Source organism: Takifugu rubripes, chromosome 22 (assembly GCF_901000725.2).
Source record: "Takifugu rubripes chromosome 22, fTakRub1.2, whole genome shotgun sequence".
In the NCBI taxonomy this organism is placed as follows: domain Eukaryota; kingdom Metazoa; phylum Chordata; class Actinopteri; order Tetraodontiformes; family Tetraodontidae; genus Takifugu; species Takifugu rubripes.
In genome coordinates, this window is record NC_042306.1 from 11,651,583 (window position 1) to 11,674,742 (window position 23,160).

A 23,160-nucleotide genomic window follows, 5' to 3' on the forward strand; every position below is an offset into this window, starting at 1 on the left:
CCCACATGTTGGATCAGCTGTTAACAATTTCTAGACTTGAAAAGAGAATGCATGAATAAAACAGAACATATAGCTTTTTTTTTTTTTTACAGCAAAATCAAAGAACTAATGCATGAAAATAACAGTTTATTCTAAGAAACTGCCAGCAGTTGATGAGGCCTCTAGAATATCCCATCAAATATTCCCAGGAAAGTTTCCTCTTCCTTGCTGCAGGCACTAAATACAGAAAGTGAAAAAGAGACAAAAGCTGATCAGTGGGAATAAATCAATTCAAAATCTTCATTTATGAGAATTTAATCTACCTTCTGTTGTTAACTGGATCACTCATAGCTGAGAACAGATCAAGCTTTTGAGTGAGGCAACCTGTGTGGGTCAGCCCATGGAAATTTTCTGGAGTCTTTCCTATAAGCTCCTCACTGAAGATTCTGGGTCTCTACGTGGTATATATGGTGATGAAACACGATAAGACAAGGTAAAATAATTCAGAATTTATACATCTTAAAAAACAATTTCTAATTGGGATGAAGACAACAGTGGTCACCATGTAGCAATTAAAGGACTGCTGACAGAGGTGCACGCACAAACACACCTGTCTGCTCCAGTCCAGTGTGAGGCTGCTCTGTGGTGTCACTGGGGCTGGTGAAGGTTCTGGGTTTCTAATGGTCTTGTACAAATTTGGTGAAATTAACCTGAAAAACAAAAACAACACAAACCATTTCATCCTACCGACACAGTATGAAGTGGATAAAAAAGACATTTGTTTCTTATTTGTGTTTTCTTTTGTTAAAAAAAACAACATTTGCACCAGGTGCAGCTGTGGTTTGGGTTTGTCACAGATGCAGCTTTACAGGTTTTTCAGCTGCCATATGTCTGCATTTGTTTGGTTGCTAGTCAGCGTACGATTTCCTGCTTTTGGTGAACTCAGCACAGCTTGATGTGGCTTCTGTCAAAAACAGACGCACAGTGGAGTGCCTAGCATAGCCTGCGGATGAAATGCACCACAGCGCTGCTGGTGGAAACATAAAGATTTTGTAGAAAGCCAACGTTCAACCCCAGCAGCTGCCATAACGTGAAGCAAGTGAGAGCAGTGGAATTGTGGCTTAGAGCTTTAGTGTTAGAGGGGGAAACGGGGCATAAATGATTTGCCTTACCCCAGTGGTCTACTGGTGGTGGTTCCACAGGTTTTGACTCGTGAGTGATTGAGGAATACTGGTGCTGCGGTGGTGACACCTACAGTATGCGTATGAGAAAACATAAAGAGATGAAAAGAATATGTCCTGGCTGAGAATCAAGAGAATCAATTTGGGTTCCTCTACCGGGTATTTTCTCCTCTTGAGAATGCTGGCGTTTAGCATTAGCTGGACATAAGGTCAGCGATTCTTCGCTGGCACGGAGCAAGTTCTCATCCTCAAAGTCGTCCCACTCATTTCCAAGGTCGAAGCACACAGTCGGTATTGGCGTGGATGAAACTGCTCCACAGTGAGTGTTTGAAACAAAGGTAGACATCTCTGAACGAGGGAAACCATTTGCACCCGTCTGGCTAATATCAGGTTGATGGGTTTGACTTCCACCATCACTGAATCCTGGATTCATCCCCACTAAAGAACAAAAACACAGATTTGAAAAAAAGGACACGCAAATGCAAAGAATTTCAGATCAAAATTGCTGCTGGTTTTACAAGCAAGTCATGAGAAAATCCAGAATAAAATCCAGCAGGACATTTTAGTAAAGTAAAACTATTCCAAAACACCAGTGTGGTGATAAATACTTGGATGGCGTGTATGTGAAGCAACAGATGTTTGGACATCCTCCAGAAGGTCATCATAATCTCAAAAAGAGAAAGGACAGAGTTTGAGGAGCTGTTCAATCCAGGGAACTGACAGCTTTAATGTTAATATTTTTTTTAAATTATTTTCCCACCAGTTTTTTTTATTTTACCATCATCGTGTTCTCCTGTCAGGTCCACCTCAACGTGTGGTGTCACTGAGGTTTTGTAGTAACACTTTGAATACCTTGATAAACAGCAGAGTATTAATATCGTTCTGCAGCGTGTTGTCACAACACAGCAAGGCAGGAAAGTTTTAATTTGCATGAACATCATGTGAGACTGTGAATAAATCTCTAATTACCTTGATGCAGCAGGTAATCTCTCTTTGGGCCTGTAAGCAAACTCTCCACAGTTGACAGGAGCAGATTGTTTCATCTAAAATATAAGAGAAGACAGCCCCCGATATATCTTCTATCATGATTTCTTTTCCTTGTTTGTTCCCCCCTGAAATATTAACTGCAGTTTTTGTTCTATTTAGCTCACATATAGCTAAGGTGCTTCATCTGTTTTTAATGGATTTGATTATTTTTTAGGAGCAGCCTTTTTCAAAACATTATGGAGGCACGTGTTCGTTCTTTTACCTTCAGTCGTTTGACCGGTGTCTCTGGGAGTGTGTCACACCTGCTCCTCAGGTCTTCCAAATAGGAGGAGAAATGGTGTGCTGCCCTCTTACGCGCCACACTTACACCTACTTTACCTTATGGGGAGGGGACGCATATGGAGGCTGATTAATCGACTCAAACATGGGGAGGTTTGTATTATACAGCCTTAAAAAGGTGGTAAAACTTCAGAAACACTGATTGAACTCACAACAGTCGTGGCCGCAGAGGTCTTTATTCCTACAGAAATGGTTGCACTTTCTGGTGTTACCTAACGGAAAGTGAAATCATCCTTACATAATTACTACATTCATATAGAGTGTGTCATTTTTCAGCCTCGTCCGATGTCAGCGATATTGTGGTACCCTGGTCAGCAGCAGCAGTGGAAACTGTCCCTTGAGTTTTAACCTGATGGTCAGACATTTGAGGCCTTAGTCCACTACCATCATCTGATACGTAGTATGGACTCTGAGTTCTAAAGCTCCTGGCTCCTGAGTAGTGCACGTTTATCTTCTGCTGGATGTCCAGGCCTACTACAAAAGAAGTGAAGCCTAAAATTCTCCAAAACATACTTCATGTCTTGTGTTTTATTAAGAAGACATACAAGAGCATTTGGTAAGTGCTGAAGTAGTTCCTAGCTTTACCATATTCTGAGCTGATGAGATTCACACTAATCTCCTCTCCTTTGGAAGCTTTTGCCACCTCGATTTTTTTTGACCAACTCCCTGATTTTAACAGCATTGAGCTCCTGTTGAAACCAATGTTATCTGTCAGGTTTTTGCATACTTAACTGGTATCCTTTCATCTGTTTCTCCCCTCACGTGAGTTTTTGTTGAAAGACCACGACATTGTCAGAGTTTCCGATGATGAGAGAGACATAATGGTAGTCTGGAGCTGTTTTCTTGGTCAGCAGCTCTGCTTGGTTTTTTAGGTTGACCTTTACTACCATCTCTGCCGCAGCGCAGCTATACCTCGGAAGCTTCGGAAGATAGATGCAACAAATATCACACCAGATGTTCAGGTGAAACCTTCAGAGGATCTACCAGGAACACCTAAATTTGACAAAGACTTTTTTACCTGCTCTAAAATAACTTCGTACTTTGGGAGATGAACGACAGAATCTCTGATTTGGTTGCCAAAAGGTGGGTGTCTGTTGACAATCTGATGAAAAAAGAAAATGAACTAAATCACGTGCAGACAGATATTGAAATCAAATGGTACAAATTAATAGCTTTCCTTTGCTATTACTGACCAGCTCCAGCTCTCTGGGGTTGGTTTGCTCTATTTTGCTGAAGGTGGTCAGACCAGCATTAACCATGGCAGTGGATAAGGTCTGACCTGAGACACACATAATTTATCCTCATGTTTACAGTACAATTATGTCTAAAATAGCTTTGATTTGATGATGCTCCATTAATTACCTATCTTTTCAAGTTGTTTGGAGACATAAGGTGAATTTTCCCAGAGTTTAGCTCTGAAGCATTTAGCCAGGATCAAAGAGTTGAGTAAAGCTGAAAAACCAGTTTTGGGCCCATGACTCAGGAACTCCGACAGGCCTGACAGTATCAAAATTAAATCATAATTATACAGAAATTTCATCAGGGAGGGCTTTGTTTATTTCTTCCCCCAGTTTTACCCAACGCACATCTGCTGATGCGCGTCCCAGTTCTGAAGATCCGTGCTGTGTCCTGGGAGAGTCCGAACTCTTGAATGGAGAGGGAGCCCAGCTGAGCCTGAATCAGACTAAAAAAGCATTGAAAGCACTACTGTGAATGCAATGAAAGGGGAATAAAACCATGATGAATGCATAAGAATATACATACCAATTTACTTTCATCTCTGTAGTTTTGATTTTTCCCTGAAAGGGAAACCTGGGAAAATACACAATGACCACTTTCAGAAAAAAGTACATTCCACTACATTATGAACCAGTTTATGATGTAATATCTGACCTGATGGTGAGTCTGTTCTTGTCCCTGTTCAGCGTGTTTAAAGCCCTCTTCTCATTCACTCTCAACTGAATGTTGCTGAACTCTTTGCTCCGGGACAGCAACTCGATCTATACAAGCAGTCATTTTTATTTATTTATTGTCTTATACAACATACAACAGCCAATTAATTAGAATTTCCTTTCCAGGAAACTGACCAGGTCAGACAGGTTCTCAGTTCCAGCCACTTTGCTGAAAAGGTTCATGGTGTCAAAGGCGATACAGTATCTTGCCATCAACTTGCCTGTCTCTGCAAATATCAGCAACAAACGTCTTAACGCCTTCGTTCTATGAGGTGACACTGAGTTAATAAAAAAAGAAAGCTGTCAATAATATCAACAACCATTTAAGGTAAGGTGTTCTACCAGTAGGTTTGATGTTGATGTCTTCATCCATGTCAATCAGCCCAATGGAGGACAGAGAGTTTAGGTTCCTCAGACAAAGTTCTGCGAAGGAAAGGAGGCAGAACACGGATTAGAAAAACTGGTTTCAGTACAGTTGTTGTCTTATCCACAGAGTGCCTGACTACAAGAGTCATGGCTATTTAAACATGACCCACCTTGCAATTTTGCTTCAATTCCACATCTGTCTAAGCTGGGGGGGAAACCTGAAATCAGAGTGGACTCACAGATTATAGTCTAATACTAATAATGGGAACATTTGCTCTAATACGTCTCTGTTCTGAGCTCTAACCATAGTGTGAGGGGTTCTTGAGGGCTCTGATGTAAAGGAATGTGGAGCGTATCCAGTCCAGCGCCATGTTGACGTCACTGATTGTCTGGAGAACAATCTCAGCATTCAGATGCTCCACCAGGTGACTGTGTAAGCTGGGAGAGAGAAAAAGACTGTTACCTCATCTTCCTGATAAAAAAGAGCAAGAGTCACAGAAATACATTTAAAACAAAACAAGGGGCCTGGATGAATGCATTACCTGCTCTCGATGATCTCCACTCCGTTCATAAGGTTCATGTACTTGTCCTTGCTTTGGATCTTTGTCATGATCACTGCAGTCGCTGTGGTGTCAAACTAGGAGAAAAGACAAGGCTGAGTGGTGTGTGAAGAGTTAATCTGATTCCATAGAGATAAATAAAACCTAATTAATCACTCCTCAACCCCCTACTTCCCCCAGTGCTGTGGTCGGAATATTAAAACAGCCTTTTCATTATTCTGTCATTACTTGTGGTCGTCCGGCGCGCCCTATCATCTGCAGCATATCAGCATCACTGTACTCCTCACAGGACCCGGCTACATACTGCATGGTGGACTTGATCACCACCAGATGAGCAGGCAGGTTCACTCCCATGGCCAGAGTCCTGGTGGTGACTACGTACAGCATCACAAACAACACCACATGTACACATTCACTGTATTTGCACTGCCCTGATGTTGTGTACATTCAGTAAGGTGCAAACGTGGGACTATTACATTTACAACTGTGATGCATAAAGACTCACAGAGGACAGGCAGGTCTGCCTGTGTGAAGGCCATTTCTATCAGCTTTCTGTCAGACAAGTCAACCCCAGCATGATGGTACCCAACACCCAACATCACCAGTTCTGTACCGTAAAAATGGGGTTTATTTACACCTGAATACATATCTGCTTAAAGACCTGCAAACAAACAGTTTAAATTCTCCATCTCACCTCTAAGTTTGGAATCCAGAATTGAGTTTGCATATTTCATCAACCTAAACAGAGTTGCAACCACAATGTGAAGCTTTCGACAAAACTGATTTAACAAGAATTAAAGTACTTGCAAACATACCGCTGATTGTGCTCAATGCTCATGATGAACCTGGCATCCTTGGCTAGAACTGTAGCTGCCTGCTGGGCTCCTTTCCTTGTAGAGCAAAACTGCAAAACAATGCACTTAGTGAAGCACACAAGAATATAATGACTACATAGTTTTAAATAACCTAATACTGACGGCTCATCAAAGAAGAACGCAAACATAAATCTCACCACCAGGGCTGGCTTTTGGTCGGAATATGTCTGTATAATGTTAGCCATCTTGTAGTTGAGAGAGAGGTCAAACTTGAATTCTGTTTGGTTTTGAGGGCAGGGGAACCCCAGCACCACCTTCCTGAGCATTACTGGACGGTGGCTCTCATCCATGTCCAAGTATGTGGCTGGTAAACTCTCATGAGATAACCAGTCTGCTATCTAACAACATGCAGATGAACAAGGGTCCGGACTCAATGATGCCCACCAGAGATTCGGTGCAGTGCAAACACACCAATGCAAAAACATCTTATTTTACTACATCACTCTTTTGGATTCTAAGCAACTTACATCAGAGATGTTTGGTATGGTGGCTGATACAGCCACAATCCTCATAGTGCCACTTGTGCCCTGGTTTTGTGCAGCTCTGTAGGCATTTACAGCCTTCATTCTGCTTACCACCACTTCCAGAGTGGCACCACGGGTTGCATCCTTGATCACATGCACCTGTAAGAACAGTTTGATACTGTTATCCGTTTAATACTCTATTACTGTAATCCTCTATTAGCATGACTGCACATCATCCTGGCAGATTATGTGATTGTCCAACATTAAGACATTAGCCTGTGAATAGAAGAGCTGACAAACACAATCACCTCATCAATAAGAAAGAGCCTGACTTGTTGCAGCAGACAGTGGTCTTTCCATTTTCGTGTCATGCTGTCCCACTTTTCCTAGAAAGATTCAATCATAAGTAACATTTAATCATCATCTTCTCCTTGTAGCCTTGTACAATCTGAATATAATGCAGTACACACGGGTGTTGTCAGGATGATGTGGGAGTCCTGAATCTCAAAGAAGTCATCAATTTCCGTGTCACCTGTCAACTCCTTACAGGTCAGCCCCAATGGGCCAAACTTTTTATTCCAGTTCTCGAAGCACTGACTGCAGAGAGCTTTGATAGGGGCCACTGAGAAGGACAAACAGACACTTCTATCCTACTGCCTGAGTGGAATCAATCAAACAATTTACCTGGAAGCATCATATTTCTACAGAATGACTGGAATGATGTAGTCATTTAATTGGTTATATAACATCTTCCTGCCAAAACCTAATTTACCTATGCTTGATTGGATAAAAATACGTAAGATGTGACTTTCGGCTGAATATATTTTTGGAATTCTTTTTTTTTCTTCTCCAGGTCGTTACCATGACTATTTTCACCACCCGATTATCCGCTTATTTCCTCACTATGTAGTCATTTTTATACTCACTGTAGACAGCTTTGACTTCATTCCAAGGTTCTGAGTTCTGCATTAACAGACGTATAATAGCCAGCTCAAACAGCACTGTTTTACCAGAACCAGTTGGAGCACATGCCACAAAGTTCTTGCCTGTGTAAAGAACCTGTCAGTGAAAGATAAATACAAGTAACAACAAAATGTTATAAAATGCCAGTCCAATTTAGTCTGTTGAGAAACGCTATCGGGCTTGCTTACATCATCCAATGCTTTGGACTGGACGTAGTTGAAGAAGGGGAATTCACTGAAGACTGATCGAAACTTTGCTGCTGCGTAGCATATTTCAGGAACTCAATTTCCCTCTTTAATGAAACACTATCGCTAAAAACAGCATTGTTAATACTGAAATGAACGGACTGAAGAGAAAAAAGGATACGGATTTCAGACACTGGTCGTAAAATTCCAGAATCAGACCGATCTAAAAATTGCAAAACTGTATCAAAATAAAGATGCAGCAATGATATGACTGTTACATCATAACAGCTTAATATTAATAATAATAACATTAGGAATATGAGTAAACAATGTGTGTTTTTAGGTTCCTAATGATATAGTCTGCATCCTATGGTTCACTTTTCTCCCCCTAGTGACAAACTTACTTCATTACAATGAAGCAGTCAATAGGGGGAGCTCACCTCCGCTCACCTCATCACACCCAAACACATCCTGGCATCTGCTGCCATGACGAAACATGGGCAGGCTGATTAACTGCAACACTTTACAGGGGCTATTCAACCTGCGCATTGTTTGGTAAAGCAGTCAGACGCCGCACAGCATCTGTCTGTGCCCTCATAGTCAGCACCTTTTATGCGGAGCGGCTGAGGCGTCATGGGTGGAACGAAGGCTCTCTTTGTGCCCTTGTCCTGCGTCTTTGCGAGGGCTGCCTGCTGCAGGGGTCGACTGCTTGCTGCAGATGAACCCGTTGGAGGGAGGGGTGAGAAGTGGTGTCGGGGGGAGGGAGGAGAAACTGCCAGGCTAACTGTCGCCTGTGGCAGCTGAGGAGGAGGAGGCACCGTCACCATGGTAACCTGACTGCGAAAAGTTTGAGGTCTGGATGCTGTGTGGCTACAGCTACCAGTGTGGCCATCTGCATTTGAAGAGTCACCCTCACTGTTTGACACCTGAACCTTGAATAAACTGTTTTCAAGAGAAAATAGACAAAAGAATGATAAATGTATGAAAGCAGACTCAAAGGGGGATGTTTTAGCACCTTTTCCAATAAAATATTACAAGATCAAAAAGCCTCTTTTAAAAAATTGATATATGCCTTTTTGTCATTGATCCCCTTTCAAAGTTATGTTATGCATCCACCCTGCCTTTAAGTTCCACTGTCATGCCTGCAAACATGGACACCCTCAATAATTCAAAGCCAATGTGAACCCTGACACTTGCCTTCTCCGGAAAGCAGGGATTGTGCTCTGGTCTGGAGACAAATCCAGGCTGATAGCTGTATGACTGAGGTCCTGTGGGTTTTCATCTTCTTTTCTCCCACTCTGACAAGCACCCTGTGAATAATTCCTGAACACCTCACCTACCCAAAGGCCCTCACATCTGGTGGTGCTTTTGCCGGCTTCCCGAAAATCCGCCTCTTTCATGTTATTGTTGTAAATACTGTTGATTTTTGATGGCAAGACATCAAGGCCATCGTACTCCTGGAAAGCTGGGGGGAGCATCTTGGGTTTCTGAAAGAAATCTTAAAAAACAGTGTACAGCTGATTATTGGTTCCACAGGGGCAAGGATGTTGCATAGGTTAATTTCAAACCTGTTTTAGCTATGATTTCAGTGAGTTACACAGTTACATTTAGAAGAGTTTCAAAAGGTCAACTGAGCAATTTATCCTTATCCAGAGGTCAACATACTGTATAAGGTGGACAGAGACTCTGGCTCTGGAGTGGCTGGAATAAGAGAAAGTGATGGGGGCATCTCCAGCATCCACTGACATGTCTCCTGTTGCAGAGGCTTTCTGTTAGAAACAAAGCAAAGGAAAGCAACATATATTCGGTGAATCGCAATAACAATCCACAACAAATGATGTCTTTTGGTACTCACACTTTGTGGACAATAGGTTTCTCAAAAAACAAATTGTCCAGGGGCAAGATTGAGTCTTCAGAGTCCAACATCTCTGAAGGATATAAGGACATTTAAATTTAAATACTGTTTTTTTTAACAGGGGATGTATTATTAGCTATGAATTGCTGTATAATTAAAAATATATTTTACATTAAATAATTGTATTTTTTCTGTCTTCAAGCATTTAAAGATGTGATGATAACATATAACCTTTGACTAGCATTTAAAATTAGAAAAAAATACCTGGGTAGGAAAATCACAGAATAGCAAAATTATATATATATATATATATATAATAAATAGCACAAAATAGTTTCCCATTTAAAAAAAACAACACAGTATATGGAGTTAGCTAACTAGCTAGCTAGCAAACATTTAGTTATTAGACCAAGATAGTTTAAGCAATTAGCTTAGCGGCCCACCAGAATATTTGTGACTGTGCATTTTTGTCATTAATACCCACCAGTAAACAAACATATGTAGAAAATGCTGATTAGAAAATGTGGTTTAGCAAAGCCAAAGGTCAGCTAATATGGTTTTAACTTTGCAATTTATCCCTTCTTTCCCGGTCCGGTGACAGAACTACGCATTAACATATTGATCATTAATACGTCAGGTCATTCAGACGTCTTATGGACGGTTTACGCAGTATACACCTCCAGTGTCGTTCACTGTAAATATGACATATTTAACCATGACGGGTCATTTTGACAGTTATTCTTTTACAATGTGTTTTTAACGCATTTTCTCCATTAACCTTATAAGACAGCGAGGGACTGCATCGGCTAATCACCGATTCAGAGCAACAAAGGCCGGTGCTGTGAGAAGATAACCACGGGGGATAATGGTAACATCTATCCTCTGTTGGTTACAATTATTGTCTGTGTACCAATGGCAACTTCACAGCGATAGGACCAAACTCGTTCTTAAAAAGCAAACAAACAGGACTTTCACTCTCGATTTATATTTTGTCTTATACACTGATTTACCGCCGTCAACCTAAAATAATAATAAAAATCTGCAACCCAAAGGAGATGGTCATTAACTCAGGTCTTTTATGCTTCCTATCTGGACTGAACCATTACTAACCTTTTGGGGGGAACATGGCGCCGTCTTTTGGCGTTTCGCTCAGAATTATACGAGGCAGATTACTTAGTTAAGTGTGAAACTAAATTCTCTTTGATAAATGGCTACACGATTAAAAATAATTTTGGAGGATTCCAGCGTTTTTGTGACTGTACAACCGCAAATGTGTATGGTTACCCTTACAAAAGAAATGATTTGTCCCACACCAGACCACCACGGAAAATGGCGACTGTGAAATAGATGGAAGGCGAAAGTAAGAAATTATTCAATGCAGCGTATGAATTCTGCCCAGTCCGCATCCACACCGCTCAGAGGTAAGGCTCGTTTGTTGTTCGTTATTTTACCGATCTATAGCTTGAGTAGCGAGGAACGATTGCCATTAGCAATACTTTAGCTATAGGAATAGGTTTTGCTGTGGAACAGCCTTAATGGAGTGGTCTGCAGCTTCTGCAAGCAGCATCCAACAACACAGCGTGATATAAACGCCAAGAAATGGTAACGATAGCCTTACGGAATATATTATAAGCTATCTAATCTGCTCTGCATTAATATACCTTTGGAAAGCTGTCCTAAGTTTTGTGGTTTAGCATAAAACTGAACTGCCAAGCTGAAAGTTTTAGCTCCACAATATGCATAGCTGCTCATCAAAAGGCATTTTTAGGTCTATCTCTCTGCAGTTTTAGTGCCCCTGTGTAGACTTGAGAAATCACAAGAGCATTCACTTAGTATGACACTTTTATTGCCCTTCAAATTCAAGACCTCTCACTCTGGCGACCTTGTAGCATTATAAATGGCTCTAATTAATATACATGGCAAAGGGTCAATATATGTGATATGAGTAGTTGATACTTTGTGCTAATTTAGTCAAGAAAATATAGGAATTCAGTCAGTTGGAAGTATTTGATTATAAGTTATGTGGAAAATTGTAGCTATTGTGCTTTTTTTTTTTTTTTTTTTTTTTACTGTAATGTGATATACAGTCTCTTATTTTCCCATTCAGTAAGTTAAAGGTCAGGATTGCTTAGCTGCTTCTTATATTTCTTTCATTTTATTTTATTTTTCAAAAATTAGGGCAAAATACATAGGAAATGGGTGCTGCCATATTGGGCTAGTGATGTCACTTGTAGCCAGATTCTGCACCAGTAATTACATGATAATGGAGCCACAGTATCAACTTTCGGGTTCACATTGCAACCCTCAATATTGAACAGCACTTTATTTGTGGTTGTGGTGTTTAGTAGGATTTTCTTAAAATTGTTTTCTCAGACACATCAAAACTTAGCTGCTCTGGCCTTTAGATTTTAGGTGTTGCTTCATCATCTATATGTACACCACTCCAGCCCTATACATCAAAAGCCTCACCATATCTCTGCTTGTATTGTTGTCTTTCCTGTTTCAGTTAAAGACTCATCCAATGTTGGTCTGTCCCAGATGTAAGATCCAGTAATTTGAGAAAGGTGGTAGTATCTTTGATTGTGGCTCCAAAATGGTGGCACCCAGTTGGATATAGTTAAACTAATGCCTGGATCAGGCTACACAATCTTTGTTTTGTCATTTACGGTGGTCACTTTGTCAAACATGTCATACATTTGTTCGGCGTATTGTACCGGCGAGTGGTCACACTACAAGTCAGAAGATCGCGTCTGTTGCCAAAAGCAAGGGCACAGGTCGGGAAGGCACGACAATGTGTCTTGTCTATGACCACATAGTAGGAGACATTACGCTATGCGGAAAAATAAAAAAACATTTTGTCCGTGACGTGTTCGTTGGGTCAAGGTTGGGCTAAATTTGTTTAGTCGTAACTGTAACTGCCGTAACTGTTAGCTACATTTAATTTTGCAAGTATAAGTCACATTGTTGTGCAAGTCCTAATTATATCAGTCAATTTAGGACCGTGGTTATGTTGACTTTACCATTGAAGATGGTTTTACGTGACAAGATGAGGGCCACAGGAACTCACAAGTTGTCTCTAGTGAGGTTTTAGAACATAATGTTTTACTATTGCATCACTAGTTGCACTATTTGTCTTGGCTTAAATATTTATGTTTAGTGTTTGGTTACTATTTTACTGCAAATGGTTATTCATGGAAAACTTGGAAAATCAACAAAAGTTAGCCGAGGGTAAGTACCATACATTTGATAAGGAACATTAAATCGGCTGTATGTAATTTCTATACCAAGCAATTGCAAAATTGGAGTCGTAACCCCAATTGATGTCTTCTTTGTCTAACCTTGATGGATGTGCCCAAAGCACATCTAGGAGGCATGCCTGAACCAACTACTATGGCAACTCTTTTGGGCTGTCAGCTCCTCACCTTATGGCTAAGTCTTGGCACAGTTGAATAGTTGGCTAACCTTAATGGACAAGTATAGAATCCACTGCAGTGCTCCAACAGTCTACCTTCCAAACTGGTTCCCCTTTCTTTCAATTGTAAAAAACATCCGAATTTGCTTCAACTTAACTCAAGGCCAGACCTTTTCTCCAACTCAACATCTCAACAATGTAAAAAAGCAAAACCACATGTCCATTCTTTGTAAATGACATAAACAACAGATGTTTTGGATATTGTAGACTTTAAAGTCTGAATGGTGTTACTGTAAAAATGCAGGCCTATTTTGGATACCTAAGAAGTCCTTTCTCTCCTTTTCAGGTCATGGCAGCAGAAATGTCATGTCTGACAGGTGTTGATGAAGATGACAAAGATGCAGACCCTGAGGTCAACGCACTTTCGCTCTTCCCAGATCCACTAATGATGGAGCAAGAACCAGTCTCTTGCACCAGTTCTCTCGGCAGGCCTTCCCTGGAACAAACCAGTGGTCTGGATCTTCTGTCAAGCACAGGTATGCTGTCTCCAGTCGACCTGGGAAATGGACCTTCTACGCATCAGGCTACACAAGCCCATGAACTCGGCAGCATCTCAATAGAAAAGGAAGAGGCAAAGAGTATCACCCAACTCAAGACTGTACAGGAAATTGACACTACAGGAATTTGGGGTTTCGATAAAGACTCTCCGGAGAACTCCCTGGATAATTTTGATAGTGCTAATGAACTTCATTGGGACCCCCACAAAGAGTTTATGCAGTTTCTTTGGGACAACCATGATGATTCCCCTGGAGAGGAACCTCAAGAACCAGATCCTCCCCCAAACAACCAAAGGAGAAGAAAAAGGAAAATGGACATGGTCGTCATGGTGGATCCTTCCGAAGACCTTTACCCTGATCTGAGCCGCAAGTCGTCTGGCAAATTGGCAGATACAGGAGGACAAGTTAACTCCAAAGTTCGAAAGTTAAAAAAGTTCTCAAAGTCTCAGTCACCACAAATGGTGAAGGTTGCCAAGTATCCTAATGGAACTGTGAAGGCCATCAAAGAAATAATTTACAACACACCTGCAAGAAATGCAGTGGAGAACAGTATAGGTCACCGGCTGTCCTTGAATTCTCATTCAAAGAACAAGCATTCATGTTACCCTTGCCCCAAGTGTAAGCTGGTTTTCAAGAAGGAACACCATTTGAAGCGTCACATGAAGTCGCATGTTGAGCTTTCAAGTGTCTCGCCACAGACGTTTGTTTGTCAAGAATGCGGGCAGTCTTTTCGACAAGGCTCTTTGCTTATCGAGCACATGTCCATCCACCAGGAGAAGAGAGAGAGACTGGGTGAAGAATTTAAGAACAGCAAAAAGAAGGAGGATAAGAACAAAAGGCTTTTCTGTCCTCAGTGTCCATTTGATACAACTTGTCCAAATACATTTGTCCAGCATGCAAAAACTCACGAGAAGGACAAGAAGAATTTCAAGTGCGACAAATGTAGCTTCAGGACTCTGAATGAGAATGATCTTCGGAGACATACCATTATGCAGCATACCGTTATTTCAGTGAAAAAGCAGATCCAGGATAACAACTCAGTTATGTACTCCTGTAAAGTTTGTTCTTATAGAGCTTTTAGCAAAAACGTGTTTAGGAACCACCTCTTTCGGCGCCATCAACAAACTTTTCAGGAATACGAAGCCGAGGAGAAAAACGCACAACCGTCGAATGAGCACCGTACACTCGCTTGTAAAAGTCCGTTAGAAGATGCAGAGTTCACGTCCCAGATCTCCATCAAGAACCAAATCTCTAGAAAAGGCAATTCACAAAGCGATTCCCATGAAATTTCAGACTTGTTTAAAAATAGCAAGATTAAGAGAAACTTTAAGTCCCACTTAATGGAATCGAAACTTGACAAATCCATCAATGCTCTCCTGTCCCGACAAAAGCATGGAAAGAAAACTGCAGAGCAGAATCGGGACAAAAATAATTGCAGCGTCGACGAGTTCAGAAGTGACCAACGTAGCCCTGACCATTTCCAGGGTATGATGATGGTGAAGGATGATACATTAGCTATATCCCCAAATGGTGCAAGCGTAATGAACAACAGTGTTACCAAACTGAATGAGGATCAATCCATTTTGAAAAAATCACCATCCAAGCGGAAGATGTCCACACCTTATCGCAACACCTCTGAGCAAGACTCCTGCTTCATCTTGTCAAAGCCTTTGCCAAGTCCCATGAAAATAAACCAAGAGGACGACTTTGAAAACGACAGCTCCTCATTTAATGACACAGATGCCAGCGATAACCTGTCTGGAAGCGATTTTAACAAAGAAAAACACAACATTTACAGCTATAGCCGAAGGATGTCCATGAGGGGTGCCCTTCAGGCATCCAAAAAACTGTTCGAGAAGATAAAAATGGAGGAGAAGGAACACAACGAGATTGAAATCAAAGAGGAATGCATAGAATCTGAGGTATTTCAAGAATCATTCGAGTCGTACCAAATCCCGTTGAACGATTCCTTCCCGGAAGATGTTTCAGACCTGGAGTCCGAGCGCAAGAACTGTCCCTACTGCCCTGCAGTCTTTGAGTCAGGAGTTGGGCTGTCCAATCATGTTCGGGGGCATCTGCATAGGGCAGGAATAAACTACAACGCACGCCATGTCGTCTCTCCAGAGCAGGTGGCTTTTAACGACAAGAGGCCACGAATGAGGAGGAAGATCTCAACTTTCCGACGGTTGAAAAAAGGTAGTTGTCCGGTTATTATATATTCCTGCCCCTAATTTTGATGTTACAGATGAATACAAACTTAGCTAGTTAGTATTTGTGGCATGGCACCATCCCCATCCAACCGACCCAATAGATCTAAGGCTTTTTCTACACACACAAAAGGCCTATTTCTTGCAAATCCGTGTTAGCAAAGCACCTATCCTTTGCCGAGATATTCCATCCACCTCGCAGGTGTGTCGGATCAAGGTGCTGATCAGACAGCATGATTATTGCACAGGTGTGTGTTAGGCAGACATATGAAGGTGAAACCTTAATTTTTTCACACATTAGAGGACACAGTATTTAAGATGACCTTGTCTGTATATTCAGAGTTAGTGCTTGGTCAAATGTTGCCAATTGAAACCATATGTTGTTTTTTTTCCCCAGCATTGCAGGCGGAGTCCGACTCGGAGACAATGACGAGCATTCACTCTTGTCCATTATGCGGGGACTCCTTTGATAACAGGACTGGTCAGTCCAACCACATACGAGGCCACCTCAAAAAGATTGGTAAAGGCTACGCCTCGAAGAACAAATCGCCGTTGCTGTATCTGCGGGAGTTGATGCGCGACAAGAAAGAGCTGCAGCGGGCCCTTCATATTCTGGGGAAAAGACGGAATCGCTTCCATTATGACTTCTCACCAAAGTTCCCCAGTGCTGAATGTTTGACATCCTTGCCCCTCGAAAATGACAAAAGTAGTTCTATTCCAAGCATTTGCACTGAAAGCAGACCACTGATGCCCGTGTTTTCTTTAGCAGACATAGATTCTGAAAAAGACCAACAAGAGACTAAGATGGACATTAAAAATTCTCTTTCTGGCACAACTGCTTTGATAGGAATTCTCAAGAAAAGGAAGTGCCCGGAAGACACTAGACTAAAACCATCTTCCCAGATATCAAAAAACATAGCGGTTTCTTTAAACGCAGAGTACAGTTCAGGGTCCAGACTTGCATCTTCGCTGCCAAAGTCAACATCTGGTGAGTGATTTTTGATTGCATTAATTCTTCTATGGCTTCATTTAGACTGAACTATAGTTTCATTGACAGTATGGCCAAACCGATATTGTTCGATTGCTGTAAGGAATACTTGCTTATGTGTGTACTAGCAGGTGAATTTGGTCAGTTTTTTTACTGACTAGTATTGTTCCACAAGGAAGACCTTTAAAACTGTAGAAGCACTTTTACTACCAGAGAAAACTGCCCAGACAAGCTAGACAACTATTTAAATACACGTCGATATTGCATTCTTAAAGTGAAAGCTACCCAACAGCATCATTGCCTTTGAATTTGGGTAATCCATTAGAAAGATCATAAATGTTATGGTTAAATGAAGCTCTTTTACATGTAAAGGAGATTACCATCTTTGAAAATATCCTTCCATAGTATCCTTGTTTTGAAAGTTAAAATGAGATATTAGAATTTATCGCAAGTGTAAAATGAGGAGTCATCGGCATAGAAGCGTAGATCTAAGTTTTGTCATAATCATTGTCATGTTTAAATCTTAAAAATAAATACTGAGGTGTTTAGTAATGTTTGTTAAACACACAACTAATGTGAAAGATTATATTTTAGATTAATCTTATATACATAAACAGCCTAGATCATTTAAACCTGTTATGTATCGTGGAACACTGACCAGACCAGAGTCCACTGTTGAATATTTTCATGTTGGGGGTGTTTAATAGTTATTTGTTTCTACAACTTTGTTCTGTTTTGCAGAGAAAGGTGAATTCAACAGGAAGGTGTGTATCCATTGTAATGCAACTTTCCACAGTGGGGTCAGTTTGTCTAATCACCTCCGGGCATATGCAAGACGAAAAAGAACTGCCTTACTCGAGGGAACCAGTAAGTCCAACACTTCCACAAACACATGGTTATTCAGACTGACAGAGTTTTTGTAATAATTTAGTTATTTCAAGACGACAGAGTTGAAGAATGCAGGATACCTTTACAATATTAAAGCAAACAGATGAATTCGGAGCAAAAAGGCACAAGCTACCCTGCAACATTCAACAGGAACCACCCAAGTGGACTTCCTGATGAATTAAAGTCCAGATCAACATATACCAGATATAAGAGGCAAGAGAAAAATGTGAAGTAATCGCTTCATCTGGAATCGGATATGGGAAAAGCTGAATGAATCGATGGCTTCTGTTGTCTACTGTCCAATTCTCTCCTGGCATTAAGCCAAGTGTCCCTACACTGGCGCTGGGACGCTTCATGTAGATGATGTGATAATGAGCAAAAATGCATCACGGCGGTATTACGAGAGTCTGTGAATTTGCTAGCAGAGAGTCACATGACCTAAACCTGAAGCTCAAGATTAGTACAAATAACTGTGACCTCCATCCACTACAATCTACACTGGGTGTAAAAACACTTCTGGACAGACGGAGGAGGACAAAGTGAAGAAGGAAAATCAGCAAAACAAGAGGATGCAGATGAAATGGAAAGGAGGAAGTGAAACAGAAGGAAGAGGTGCTGAAGAGATTGTAGGTGGAGGATGAGGAAAGAGGTGAAGGACTGGATGGAAAAGGCAGGTGGAGAACAAAAGGGAGAGGCCATCCTGGTGGAACGATCCTGGAACGAACGATTGGAGGACGGCAGAGCTGAAGGAAGAGATGGAGGAGCAGGAGAACTTAAAAGGTGGAATGCTAGCAATGGAGGAGCAAATAATGAACCTGGGCTCAAGAAACAGGAGGAGGAGCTAAAGACAAGACACAAGTAAAACGGTTGAGGATGAATAATTATAGCCGATAGTGGCGCATGGATATAGAGTAACTCAAGTTCACGTGTTTTTCTGGACTTAACCCGTAACGCAACGACACTGAAATGTAACTGAAGCACATTTTCTCCTCCAGCATTTGACTGTAAAGCAGTGAGGCCTCGCTCCAGGCCGGGCTCAAAGAAGAAGACGCTGCCCTTACCACAAACTCCAGAAGAAATGTACAGACTCACCTGCAGGTACCGCTTCTGGAGCGTTCGCTATTATTCGCTTTGGAAGCAAAAATGAATGAGAATGTTAACAGTAAAATGTTGTCCTAGCATGCTAACATGAATAATTACCGATGAGAATTTTTCTTGTGTGTCTAATTTTTTAAAAATTAGACCTTTGTAATAGTCGTCTCTTCCTCTCGCCTCAGGTTCTGCGACCTCGTCTTCCAGGGTCCCTTGTCGGTCCAGGAGGACTGGATAAAACATTTACAGAGACACATTATGAACACTAGTGTTCCGCACACTGGGCTCGGCATGGTAGAGGTCATCTCACCGCCCACAACCATCAAGACCGAACAAGACAGCTCTCCGACCGCCACACACGCTGCCTCGTGAAGCCAATGGGGACCTTTTTTAAACAATATCACTAGACTGTATGTGTATGTACATTGCTGTTTTCCTTTTTTCTAATATTTTTTTTTTAATGGTAAAACTGGCCAAACGCTCTGCGCTGGAGTCTATTGTGCCTGTTTGGGCAGATTTAAAAAGTCAGTTATTTTGGATATTAGCTTTTTTTTTTCCTTCTTCCTGGTCCTCCTGTTGGAAATGAGTTTCAAATGGACAGACTGCTTTCTTGTTTGATGCAGTAGTGTGGAATCCATTTATAATGAAGACAACTTTTACCTCAGATTTATCATGGTTTGTGTCCAACGTTTGAGAGCACCTCCTCTATATCAATCATTTTTACTAGATTTTTTTAATATACCCAGTCTCTCCCTTTCAGACCATAGATTACTTGTCTCTTTATAAATTTTAGATCGAAACTGACAGCACCCGTTACATGATCACAAGAACGCGAAAATGGAATAGCAAAACGGAGAAAAAAAAACATGTAATGCATAGAAAGTGTTTTATAGTATGAGTAACTGCATTGTTTCTAATACAAAATAATAAAAAAAACAGGAAAAATGAGGAAGAAAAAAAAAGCCCTAACACGCACATTAAGTGCTGAGAAATGCCTTTCATACATGTCACTTATATTTAATGTTTAAATATACAGTTTCGAAATAATTTAAATTTTAAATGTACAATATCACACAGATACGATGCTTAAACATTTGTGTTGTTCCGAATAAAAAAGGAAACGAGTCCGATTTCAGTCATTCCTGCATATGAATGATGGGTCCATTTTCTCTGGAGGTCCAGATCTTCTGAGGGTCCATCCTGCTGATCCCAACTGCTCCATCTGAAGTCTTCAGCGGTGCCTTTACTCAAAAGGGTTTCCCCCCTGCAGCAAAAGAGCCGTTGGTTCGGACATTTTCTGATATTCAGCATTCACAAGATGATGGGCGAGTCCTTTGTTCCACAAATACCTTTAGGAAGTGTTGAAACTGGGGTTTCAGCTCCTCCATCATGGCCTGAGCTCTGTCCAGGGAAACCGCTCGCTGCAGCATGTCAAACCTCTTCAGGAAATCAGAATGTGATTCAGAGGATCAAACGGCACGCCTGCACTCATGTAGCGCGCGGAGAGACCCACCTTTATGCTGGTCAGGTGAGCCTGAGACATGACGTGCGCGCGCACGGAGGAGGCAGACGAGGACACGAAGGTTTCGCAAACCGCGCAGTGGAAAACCTCCACCTTGGTCATGTGGTCGTTTTCATGGAGAGCTTTAATAAAAAAAACTCTTATTGCAGCCTCGGATGGAAGACTGCTTTTTTTTTTTTTTTTTAAAAGAAAGGTTCTTTACCTTCCAGGAAACTGTCCTCTATGGGGTGGCTAAATCGGCGGCTTTTGTGTAGCATTACTTCCTGTGGAAAAGTGACGCGTGTGGGTCAATCAGAGCGGCAGATGCACCAAATATCTGAACGAGCATCATCGCCATCACCAGCATCACCATCCTACCTGCAGGAAGGCGACGGTCAGGTCGTCGTAGTTGTTCTCCTGCTGAATGTGCTCCATCGTGTTCCAGTGCGTCCTGCTTTCCAGGTGATCCTGCAACTCCTGACAGTCTAACAACTCGATATCGCACAGGTCACAGATGACAGGGATCCTACAGGGACACAGAGACACTTTCAGGTTCCCCCGAACTGGGACCGCTGCAGGGATGAGCTCCTCACCTCCTCACGTCCTACCTTTCCATCACTAAACGTTTAGTTCTGGAGGGAATTTCATCCATGCCTGTAAATAATGAACACACAGTCCCTGAATAAGAACTGGAAGTGTGATAAACGGATGGAAAACGGGTATAAATAAAAATAAAAAACTCACTTGTCTGACAGTAACCAAACTCGTTTGAGTTGCGTTTTAACCTGGGTGGAGATGGTCGACCTCTAGCTGTCACCTAAACACATCCAACATCATCTCATCAAGTCAGCACTGCATCTACAGAAGGAACCAGTTTCCCCACATCCTAAACGGTACAACAAACAGGGTCCGTATCCTGGACTATAACTATAATTTAGTAAATAAACATAGCTGTTGCCGATACCTCTCCTCTATAATCTGAGATCATCCTCTCATCGTCGTTCGGCCTCTGTGGTCTGTAAGATGCAGGGAACCTTTGGGGCGACACGCGGAGAATGTGTCTCTCAGGGCTGCCGACTCTCTGGTCCAAAGATCTACCGGCAGAACCGTATCCAGCCGGGACAAATGGTTCAGTGGCTCGAGCTCGACTGTTGCTGGGCCCATTATCGGGGCCACGGTCGTCTCTCTCGGGAGGTCGGCTGGCTGCGGCAGGAACGTCCCAGCGGCTTTTATTTATGGTTATAGGCTGAGGTTCAGGGTTGTCCTCCTGTTTCAACAAGGAGCGGCTGTGGCTGTGGCCCTGAGAGATGTCATGTTCCGAGTCTGGAGAGATGGGATTGTAGGGGTCATAAAGCTCCGACCTGGAGGGAAACAGAAGGTGGTTTTGTACTTCTATTAGACTTGCGCAACCTTTAACATCCACCAATATTCCAGACTGTGCTCTACTTGATTCTGTCAATTTACAGAATACCTTTCTGGATCATCAGGGCATCCGTCCTGCGGGCTGTTGTCATCAGGGTCATCTATTGGTTTAAATGATGATTTCCATTTCATCACAGACATTTTGCCTGTATGTAGACGTAACACATTGATTACAGATAGTGAAAAGTATCCATAAATACCAATAAGAGAAGGAATATTTCACAAGGTAAACAAGCATTTGGCCAGTTACTAGACTGTTTTACTGCTCCTTCTCAGTAATCTACTCCTCCATTCCACTCATTGTTAGTGGTTTTTACCTTTATTTCGATGGATTGCTGGAATTTTTGAATCCATTTCAGGTATTTGTGTGTTTTGGTAGTCGTTTAACTTGTTGACCCATTTCATAGCTTCTTTGAACCCTTCTGGGACGTTGCATTGAACAGGGACGTTGAATTGTTTACTAAACAGCAAGAGAATAAAGCAATAATTTCATTAAGCATCAGTACAATAGTGCAGGATAGACACTTATGTTAGTCCATTCAGTTAGCATAGCATTGGTGCGACTAACTTTAGCTACGCAGCTAAAAACTAAACTGGCTGACCCATATACATATATTTAAACTGCTTTAAAACACTTTGCATCACCTCTCAGGTTGCAGGCGCGTGTCCGCTCCTCGTAGCATTGCTGAAGGATAAAAGGGCATGTTATTGTTGCGTTTCATTTCGGGTTGTTTTGCAGACACGGTTTAGCATGTGAAGGCCAGAGTTGGTGCAGTGGCCGACGCCGTCCTGTAGGTGGCAGCAAACAGTAACTTTCGATTAATCGAAGACGGTTCAGCACAAAGGAAATCACTAATCGTGCTTTTGACAGTGGTTGTTGCAAGACAGATCAAGGAGCAGAATATACTGACATCATTAAAACCAAAGATATTCTAAGATTCTTCCATAGAGTAGGTCAAAAAAGACCGTCAACAGTACTTTTTTAACTGCCAGACATCTCTGACCTGGATCTCTCAAAGTAATAATGGCTCAGTTTTTCCAACCAAACACAAACTTTTATAGCCTGAAATATCCTCTGTAGGATGCCACGGTTTGATACACACAATGTATATTAGCAGCAGACACCTGTTTGTAAAGATTATGGATTTGGAGTGCTAATCCTCATAAACCAGACTTAAGTCTTAAGACAACCAGCTTTGTCTCTATCAGCGAACTGGAAATACTATGATTTGCTCCAGGTCCAGGTTGGAATCATGAGGTCAATGTGTCCGTTCACTGTCTGTCCCCTGATAACAGATTGTGGTTTCGCCGGAGCGAGCCGAGGTAGCTTGTTATCACCACAGGCGTGTGGAGTGAGTAAACAGACAAATGGACATTTGTATTTCAG

At 41.7% G+C, this 23,160-nt stretch overlaps 3 protein-coding genes across 10 annotated transcripts; 1 reads left to right on the forward strand and 2 right to left on the reverse strand.

The window, feature by feature from the left end:
• Nucleotides 1–31: 31 nt before the first annotated feature.
• hfm1 (helicase for meiosis 1) lies at nucleotides 32–10,890 on the reverse strand. 7 transcript variants are annotated; one of them, XM_029830793.1, is made up of 41 exons: nucleotides 10,485–10,796; nucleotides 10,191–10,398; nucleotides 9,707–9,779; nucleotides 9,517–9,620; nucleotides 9,049–9,349; nucleotides 8,459–8,793; nucleotides 8,033–8,074; nucleotides 7,855–7,925; nucleotides 7,630–7,762; nucleotides 7,174–7,325; nucleotides 7,012–7,089; nucleotides 6,707–6,862; nucleotides 6,377–6,577; nucleotides 6,180–6,268; nucleotides 6,059–6,102; nucleotides 5,870–5,971; nucleotides 5,593–5,738; nucleotides 5,347–5,441; nucleotides 5,109–5,242; nucleotides 4,975–5,022; nucleotides 4,781–4,861; nucleotides 4,574–4,665; nucleotides 4,380–4,486; nucleotides 4,251–4,298; nucleotides 4,073–4,170; nucleotides 3,849–3,983; nucleotides 3,680–3,765; nucleotides 3,505–3,588; nucleotides 3,249–3,406; nucleotides 3,072–3,175; nucleotides 2,793–2,960; nucleotides 2,639–2,698; nucleotides 2,410–2,525; nucleotides 2,130–2,203; nucleotides 1,939–2,012; nucleotides 1,769–1,828; nucleotides 1,317–1,598; nucleotides 1,152–1,230; nucleotides 590–689; nucleotides 303–433; nucleotides 32–216 (listed from the first exon to the last, which is right to left on the reverse strand). In XM_029830793.1, the coding sequence occupies exons 3-41, from the start codon at nucleotides 9,775–9,777 to the stop codon at nucleotides 162–164; spliced, it is 4,494 nt and encodes a 1,497-aa protein (XP_029686653.1). In that variant the 5' UTR covers nucleotides 9,778–9,779; nucleotides 10,191–10,398; nucleotides 10,485–10,796; the 3' UTR covers nucleotides 32–161. The 7 variants fall into 7 exon arrangements, with proteins under 7 accessions (XP_029686653.1, XP_029686652.1, XP_029686651.1 ...); XM_029830792.1 differs by lacking the exons at nucleotides 10,191–10,398; nucleotides 10,485–10,796 and adding an exon at nucleotides 10,817–10,890 and having other exon boundaries at nucleotides 7,855–7,922; XM_029830791.1 differs by lacking the exons at nucleotides 10,191–10,398; nucleotides 10,485–10,796 and adding an exon at nucleotides 10,817–10,890 and having other exon boundaries at nucleotides 2,793–2,957.
• On the forward strand, nucleotides 10,809–19,802 carry znf644a (zinc finger protein 644a). 2 transcript variants are annotated; one of them, XM_011616550.2, is made up of 6 exons: nucleotides 10,810–11,127; nucleotides 13,465–15,871; nucleotides 16,280–16,870; nucleotides 17,612–17,737; nucleotides 18,754–18,856; nucleotides 19,036–19,802. In XM_011616550.2, the coding sequence occupies exons 2-6, from the start codon at nucleotides 13,468–13,470 to the stop codon at nucleotides 19,220–19,222; spliced, it is 3,411 nt and encodes a 1,136-aa protein (XP_011614852.1). In that variant the 5' UTR covers nucleotides 10,810–11,127; nucleotides 13,465–13,467; the 3' UTR covers nucleotides 19,223–19,802. The 2 variants fall into 2 exon arrangements, 1 of the variants encoding a protein (XP_011614852.1); XR_003886952.1 differs by lacking the exon at nucleotides 19,036–19,802 and having other exon boundaries at nucleotides 10,809–11,127; nucleotides 17,612–18,616.
• Nucleotides 19,803–19,851: 49 nt separating this feature from the next.
• On the reverse strand, nucleotides 19,852–22,583 carry LOC105418138 (DBIRD complex subunit ZNF326-like). Its single transcript, XM_011616549.2, has 11 exons — nucleotides 22,419–22,583; nucleotides 22,091–22,233; nucleotides 21,823–21,919; nucleotides 21,316–21,712; nucleotides 21,096–21,168; nucleotides 20,960–21,005; nucleotides 20,730–20,877; nucleotides 20,575–20,635; nucleotides 20,364–20,494; nucleotides 20,200–20,289; nucleotides 19,852–20,114 (listed from the first exon to the last, which is right to left on the reverse strand). The coding sequence occupies exons 1-11, from the start codon at nucleotides 22,493–22,495 to the stop codon at nucleotides 20,094–20,096; spliced, it is 1,284 nt and encodes a 427-aa protein (XP_011614851.2). The 5' UTR covers nucleotides 22,496–22,583; the 3' UTR covers nucleotides 19,852–20,093.
• Between the last annotated feature and the right edge of the window lie 577 nt (nucleotides 22,584–23,160).

Coding starts and splice junctions, on each gene's coding strand:
- znf644a (XM_011616550.2), top strand. CDS start 13,468: ATGGCAGCAGAAATGTCATGTCTGACAGGTGTTGATGAAGATGACAAA. Junction 15,872..16,279: donor TTTCCGACGGTTGAAAAAAG/GTAGTTGTCCGG, acceptor TTTTTTCCCCAG/CATTGCAGGCGGAGTCCGAC. Junction 18,857..19,035: donor ATGTACAGACTCACCTGCAG/GTACCGCTTCTG, acceptor CTCTCGCCTCAG/GTTCTGCGACCTCGTCTTCC.
- hfm1 (XM_029830790.1), bottom strand. Junction 9,621..9,706: donor AAACCTATTGTCCACAAAGT/GTGAGTACCAAA, acceptor TGTTTCTAACAG/AAAGCCTCTGCAACAGGAGA. Junction 6,103..6,179: donor AGCATTGAGCACAATCAGCG/GTATGTTTGCAA, acceptor AACTCTGTTTAG/GTTGATGAAATATGCAAACT.
- LOC105418138 (XM_011616549.2), bottom strand. CDS start 22,495: ATGAAACGCAACAATAACATGCCCTTTTATCCTTCAGCAATGCTACGA. Junction 21,713..21,822: donor TGCCCTGATGATCCAGAAAG/GTATTCTGTAAA, acceptor GTTTCCCTCCAG/GTCGGAGCTTTATGACCCCT. Junction 20,115..20,199: donor AGTTTCAACACTTCCTAAAG/GTATTTGTGGAA, acceptor CTTTTGCTGCAG/GGGGGAAACCCTTTTGAGTA.